General features: G+C 40.8%; 2 protein-coding genes across 2 annotated transcripts; both read right to left on the bottom strand.

Annotated features, from left to right (window-relative positions):
* Positions 1 to 272: 272 nt before the first annotated feature.
* LOC308332756 (putative nuclease HARBI1) lies at positions 273 to 3,755 on the bottom strand. Its single transcript, XM_080788806.1, has 2 exons — positions 2,877 to 3,755; positions 273 to 1,613 (listed from the first exon to the last, which is right to left on the bottom strand). The coding sequence occupies exons 1-2, from the start codon at positions 3,580 to 3,582 to the stop codon at positions 1,342 to 1,344; spliced, it is 978 nt and encodes a 325-aa protein (XP_080644932.1). The 5' UTR covers positions 3,583 to 3,755; the 3' UTR covers positions 273 to 1,341.
* A 477-nt stretch (positions 3,756 to 4,232) lies between these two features.
* Positions 4,233 to 7,101, bottom strand: pigp (phosphatidylinositol glycan anchor biosynthesis, class P). Its single transcript, XM_080788810.1, has 5 exons — positions 6,956 to 7,101; positions 6,698 to 6,782; positions 6,455 to 6,527; positions 5,776 to 5,894; positions 4,233 to 4,661 (listed from the first exon to the last, which is right to left on the bottom strand). Exons 2-5 carry the CDS (start codon positions 6,780 to 6,782, stop codon positions 4,546 to 4,548), a joined length of 393 nt encoding a protein of 130 aa, XP_080644936.1. The 5' UTR covers positions 6,956 to 7,101; the 3' UTR covers positions 4,233 to 4,545.
* Between the last annotated feature and the right edge of the window lie 73 nt (positions 7,102 to 7,174).

Here is a 7,174-nt window from a genome sequence, read left to right as displayed (position 1 = left end):
ACCCCAAAGATATATGTAATTGGAAAATATGTTGTTCCAGGGACCCCCCATGAAGCAAAGATTGAGTTAAAAACGATCGCTCTGACAGAATATATATTCAAAGATTTGCAGATTTGCAGACCTACAAGCTCGTAGCGTGGCACTCTGTGCCTCGTTATGAGCTTGTAGATCTGCTACTTTTCAATAGCTAAAGTATAACATACTTCTTAAAACACCAATATACTGTACAGTACTATGCTGCGTGAATAAACATACAATTTGATAGCATACAGTAGAATAGATCACCCAGGTTTTATGGTTTTTCAATCCTCACACGTGTGCGTGTGTGTATGTATAAGTGTTGCAACACTTAAAATGTAGAATATGACATTTTAACGGTAATATCGTATATCGTATCGATATTGCAATATTTGGCATAAAAACAGAGATTTGTAATACGGAAGTTTACGGAATGTATTGTAGTCGATAGGGCTCGCGTGAGTACATGAACACGTGACCGGGCTGTTTTCTGCGCCCTCAATGTCGCAACTCTGTCTATACTCTATGGCTCTGTTGTAATCCAAACGTACTGTACACGTGTGTGGGTAAAGGGATAGGGTGGCCTGGCTGGGTGTATGACTTGACTACCGCGGCCTGAATGATTCAGCCCTGCAGCGAGATATGATCTGGACAACAGATGTCAATATGAAGTTGAGGATAACATTGACCACTTCTGTGTCTTAGTCATACTTCTCTCTCCTTTCTTTTGTAATCTTTTTTGTCATCAGACGGACAGCTTGGTCATATACTTCTCTCTTTGTTGACGTTTTGTTAACTCATCCTCCTGCCGTTAACCCAGTGGTGGAAAGTAAATAAGTACATTTACTCAAATACTGTACTTAAGTACAATTTTGAGTTATTTGTACTTTACTTGACTCCAATTTCCAATACATTTACAAAATCTGTAGGAGGAGAAGCCGGAGGAAAAGTGTGTTTTCAATTAATTTTCATAATTATGAACCTCCCTCCCAAGTCTTGTAAATATGGCGCTTACAGTCTCCACTCTCCAATGGAAAAAAAATACTTACATTTAGTCTTCGATTTCCCCATTATAAATCTATGGAGAACTAATTAATTAATCAATTAAACTATACAACAGATCTCTTAGCAAAATACAAGCACACGATTCCCGATGAAGCCGGTCAATTTGACATATGGCTTGAGTGTGTGCGGCAGAAACTGGGGGAGGAGTAGTGCGGCAAAGTATCGCTCATTTACAATAACAATAGTCTGGTTGCCCTGGCAACCACACTAATAACCCAGTCATTTACCGAAATCCAGTTCAATGACCTTTTTGAGACATCAAAAAGGTCCTGGAGCAGGAACAGAGAACTTCTTAGCAATATTGTGCAAGACACAACATGCCTTGATGACCAAAACCTTTTTGTCCAAAGCACTTTCTTTGGCAAAGCCCAGTTTCAAAAGGCACCCAAAACGCCTCTTCAAGGAATACAGAGTCTTCTGCATGACACTGTGAAGTTTGGCATGAGCAACGTTGAAGGACTTGTCATCTTCATTTAAGGGTTGTACACATGGAGGCAGGACGTGTTTACTCAAGGCATAGTCCTTCCCAGCTTTAAAAGATAAAGAGGAAGGAGTTAATAATACTCTGTGGAAAGCAAAGCAGGGTTGACAGTTTAGTGCTGTGGATAATGTGAACTATTCTTTGCACTTGACATAATAAAGCAATAAAAATGAATGTTGTATTTCTGCGTTATGCAACTAGACAACCTCCATCCTAAATCATGCAAGCTCAGTTCTGTCCAATGAGCAAGGTAAAATGTTTGTGTGGCTTTGACTAGGGCTGGACTGGACTAGACCTATCTCACACTACAGTGAGGATAGCCGCAATTTACAACACTAGATTGTTTTAATAATGGGATTAATCTAGAGTTGCAATACCATCCATTGACAGCCCATTGATCCAAATCGAATTTTCTATCTGCAAAGCGGTTGTTTCATAAAAAATCACCGTAGATGTTATGAGATACTTTCTGGAATTTCTGCTAATAAATTCAGTGCTGTGATACATGTTGGAGATACCGTCTCCAACATGTAGCTTTGTCCCTATGTTTAGAGAACCAACAGGTGAGAAAGTGGCGTTGTTGAGCTTCACAGTTCACACTGTGCACAGGTTCATGATGGGAAGCTGAGTTTTTTGTGTAACATGGCAGTATTTTTCAGCACGAGTGTTTGTCTGTACAGGAGTTCAGTAAGACGCCTGAGGGCGAGTGCACGCATCTGCCTGGGTGACAGCAGACTGCTTGGCGAACGCTGACGCTTTGGAATGGGGGGGTCAGATCAACATATCTGCCTGGGTGACAGCAGACTGCTGGGCAATCGCTGGCGCTTTGGAATGGGGGGTCAGCTCCATATATGGAGATCTAATGGTTTGAGGTGAGATGTAGAGTTGCTGGCCAATATCATCTGGGATCTCCATCCCTGATGATGTCACGTGATCCATCCCTGATGTCACATGCTCTCTCGAGGGGTCAACAACACACACACACACTGGGGAAATGCACGTTTCCATAGCAATTACATTACAGTATAGTTCCACCGCTTTTTTTAGTTGGGATTAGCACTCGTTTTTATTAACGGCTCGTGCTGCTGCCAAATTATGTGCAAATTCGAAACACGCAAGTCAAGGCCGTTTAGTGACTTCTACAGGCGCTTTCAAACTCCAACACTTCACCTGCATAGAATTTATTGACAGAAAGTAGCTCATGAAAACAAACACTTTGCAGATTGAATGGATAATTCAAGTTTGCCCGGCTACAGCTGCAATGTTGGAAAGCTGTGATGTAGCCGATCATGTCACGTGCGTGTTCATTTACCAATAACCCGGTAATCTCCATCCACATCTCCCTCCAATTCAATTTTCCTAAGAGATGAATCCCAGATGTCTTGTGGTGGGGTACTTCCCGCACGGCAGTTCTCTTCCACGCTCAATAGGTTTCCATCGCAGTCGCATATCATTTGGATTGCGACTGTTGAGTGACCGAAGTTGTTCTGAAAAACCTGCAGCGCTGCCGTGTCCGATGTTTTTACCTTGAATTGAGCACACTCCAGGACGCCCAGCACCTTCGGTATCCCACAGAATCTCTCCATTTCGGACGCAACGTTTGCTCGGTCTTCGCCGCCGAAAGGGAACGCGATAAAGTGATCGGCCATGCCCGAAATGACTTGAGACACGATGCGGATGACATCGGCGCAATCGACCCGTTTCGTGCCGGTTTTTTCTTGAATTGCGAGCGACAAAACGCCATGTGCGTAGTAGTTGAGCGTGATCATGATCATGCCGTCCGCGGACACCCCGGGTTTGGTCATTTGGATCTCCCGCTGCGTGCGGCCACGAATGTTGTCAGCGATGAACGTGATGCAGGCTCTGTTGAGGTGAAACGTCTGGAATAAAGCCTCGTCGTCGAAGTCATCGAAGCTGACCTCCGATGTCGAGTCACCGCCACCATCATCCACAACGCCGCTGCTCTCCATTAGTTCATTCTGAACCATCAGCCAAATGGTGGAATTAAAAAAGGCCATTGTTCTGTTGTTGTTCCGCGTATCGTAAAAAAGTAGAGGAAAGAGGAAGACACCGGAAGTACATGTGTTCAACGGAAGTGATTGCCACGAAAATAACTAATCTACAAGCCGACCAGCTGACCTTTGTTAGCTTGTAGATCAGTTATTTGTTGGCGACACCGCTGTACGGCGGGCGGATGCACTTCTACTCTGTTACATTTAGCAGCTTCAATTTAAGTTTTGATTGATTGTAATTTTTACGATTGGTACAGGCAAGGATTAAATGTGCTACATAACTAGATAACGCTTCTTTTGTTACATGTTTTCAAAAGTAGCCACATTTGTTGAGCCTATGCCTATCATGTAGGCCTATTGTGTAATATAATCAAGTCCAAGGTGTATTGATGTCATTTTTCTTTTTAATTTCCCCATTACTATTTCATCATTGCCATAATCACTATTTGGTTGAATGACAGACCAATTTAATCAAGATAAATAATAGAAGCACACAGCATAGAACCAACCATACATACTTTATGCATTAATTGGATGCACACTCTGGTACACAGTCATGAATCCTACATTTGTTAAGTCTGATTTACTGCCGGAATTTTTTTATAAGACAGTAATAAGTCAGCTGGAAATAATGTAACCCATGAGCAATTCAACTTTTATTTACTTTTTTATAGTGGTCCTTCAAAAAGCACTTGTGATAAAGATGACATGTAAATTTGTAATGGAGGCAAAAATAATTTACAAGAGCAATAAACTTTATTGTCCAAAAGGACATCAGTGCACTGAAACAGTAAACTTCATGGAGAATTTCATGATTATAAATAACTAGGCTATAAATAAAAAAATACACAAATATAGCTCAATATTAGCCAACCAATACATTGGTCAGCTAGGTTATGACTTTAGTAGTCTCGCGTTACCAGACTGTTGCCTCTTGCAATTCCCCAATAGTTGTCTGGCTACGCGAGACTATGACTTTGGAGACAAGTAAAACATTTTGTTGACTTCACTGATGTCAACATCCTTTAGCCTGGGTATCCCCCCTTTCTGGCAGTCATCCATCCTCTGTGCTTTGGCATAGGTATCTGTCATGATCCAGAGATACAAATACAAGAGTTTAGGCTGGGAGGAAAATATTAGAACGCAAGAAACTCCTGCCCACAATCATGTTCTATTTTTAACCTCATGTACACAACTGCTAATATAATTATGCCATATGTATATCTCAGAACATTTGATTGCTTGACTGTTTCGGTTTTGTTTGCTTGCTGTTCCTTATAATCGCCATTCCTTTCCTCCTCCCACTACCTGAAAAAATACATATGATGTTGCCTGTACTAAAAAAACAAATTATATGAAATATGATGTGACAATAATGATTCTGATTGACATACCGAGTAGGTTTCAAAGATATTCTGGCGCTTCAAACACACAGGATCCTTTTATAAGACCAATTAATGGGTGGTCTTAATAATAATCATAATAAATTACTAAATAGAAATGGTTCTGGAGGGCAGCTTGTTTAGTATTATTTTAATGCATATCTATTATCGGATGTCTGCCTCCTTCCTGGTATGTGCATTCTCACTAATGTTTGGCTTGTTTCATGAGACCCAGATATCACCAATGAATTTCACACTCTTGTGTGAAACTTGACTAAGACTGACATTCCAGAAGCTAGTACTAAACTACACCATTTTTGACACCACTCAGCCCAATTCCTTGTAGTGGAAACGGTGGCACAAGTAGGCGTTGTGGGGTGCAGTGGCGTGACCATTAAAAAATATATATGGCTCATTGGTCGCTGCAGTTCGTTGGAGTGATCTGTCTCCAATGGGAGGAGGATGTCAAGCGGAAGTGCTGAAGGTCTGCGTCCCAGGCCGTCCCTGTCACTCAATTGACTCACAATCACAGCATGTCTTTTCTGGGACTTCCGTTTACATTGCCAAAGCAAAAGAGGGAGTCCTCTGATTGGCCTACCGAACATCCCCTGGAATCTTCAGGGAAGCTTCCGCTAGGAATCTCAAGGAATCTCTGGAAGGAAAGCTTGCCTCCATGTTGCCTTCCCTCGAGATAAAGAGGCCCCAGAGCCGGAAGAGGTGTCTACCTTTATATGTCTATAGGTGTGAGGCCATGGCAGTGGAAATCAGGCTGTATCATAGCTGTGTCATTTACTAGAAAATGCATGGCATAACTAACCTGTGAGGTTGTCCACTGAGTCGAGTGGAGCAGTATTGCACATGTTGATCCCAAACAACAGCACCACAGCCACGGTTAATGCAACTAGCAAGTAGATTGGAACAGCAAGGGCCCAGTATCTACACAAAATGCAAATCAAGATGTATCACCATAACCCATTGACTTGAGGATGATTCTACAATTTCTTCTGAATCAGTAGTTCTGAATCAGTAGAATCAGAAGAATCTACTGAATCAGTAGATTCTTCAAAAAAGTTCAAAAATATTCAATGAAAATTCTAAAATTACAGTTTTAATGGTTACTGAAAATGTAACACATGGATTAAGATCTCTTTTTCAAGTGGGAACTAGCCAAGAGGCAGAAATAAAATTACACTTCAATGCGACATCGTAGATGACAAATTACAGAACAGACAATACATCCATGATACACCTCAAAGTATAACATATAATACAAAAGATGTCCACGTAGTTCCAGCGTAGCAATTAAATACAAAATAAAGCTGAATCATAAACATACAAATGAATCACCATGACAACACATTGCAGCATGTGATGAGGCACTTTCCATATAATATATGATGATAATAATAATATAATATTTCCATACAATATTTTATCAATTTGTTTTATAGCGAAGTCACATACCGGTATTTCCCAATTCCCATAGCCATACTTACTTTTGAGGCCAGTATGTAAGCCCTACTGAATGAAGCCACTCATCTGGAATGTATGCCCATAGACAATACACAACTGCAGAGTAAGAGTGACATGTTTATTAATTTATATGTATTGAATGTAACTGAACATAGATGTGGCTGATCTATTGTAAATAATGAAAGTTCACAAGAACACAGATGGATTAAAGCAAGCTACAACATATTTGTCAGTACCTTTTATAGAAAAATACATGACTGACTTACAGAAACCAAACTGGGAACCAAGATACAGAACAAAGCCATAGATGGCCCTCTCGGGTAGGGGAGAGGGAGAATTCGCAACCATCATCTGAAACAACAATAAAGACTGAATAATTTTTTTTTAATACTTCCAAGTCAGCCAGGATACCACTGACCCATGGGCCATGACCAACGTTTGCATTTTAAAACAAAATGTCAGACAACAGAGGGACAAAAACAAAGAAAAGCTCTCCTTTGGCCCTTGCCAAAACAGCTACTCACCCTCAACTCTTCTCAATATATTCCAAGATATTTATCCAAGACCAAGTTAATAGATAAATAGCTAGCTTTACTAAACGGTTTACATATCTGAAAAACGCTCAACCAAGGATCTAACAAGAGTTTAAAATAAGGAAATAACATCTATGTCAAAGACCCTCCCACTGGTCCAATGCGACATTATGCTCGTAATGCAACGTACGTTAGTCACAATGGCAGTTC

The sequence above is a fragment of the Protomyctophum bolini genome, assembly GCF_963924005.1.
Source record: "Protomyctophum bolini genome assembly, chromosome: 18".
Taxonomy (NCBI): Eukaryota; Metazoa; Chordata; class Actinopteri; order Myctophiformes; family Myctophidae; genus Protomyctophum; species Protomyctophum bolini.
This window is presented reverse-complemented; position numbering and strand designations above follow the sequence as displayed.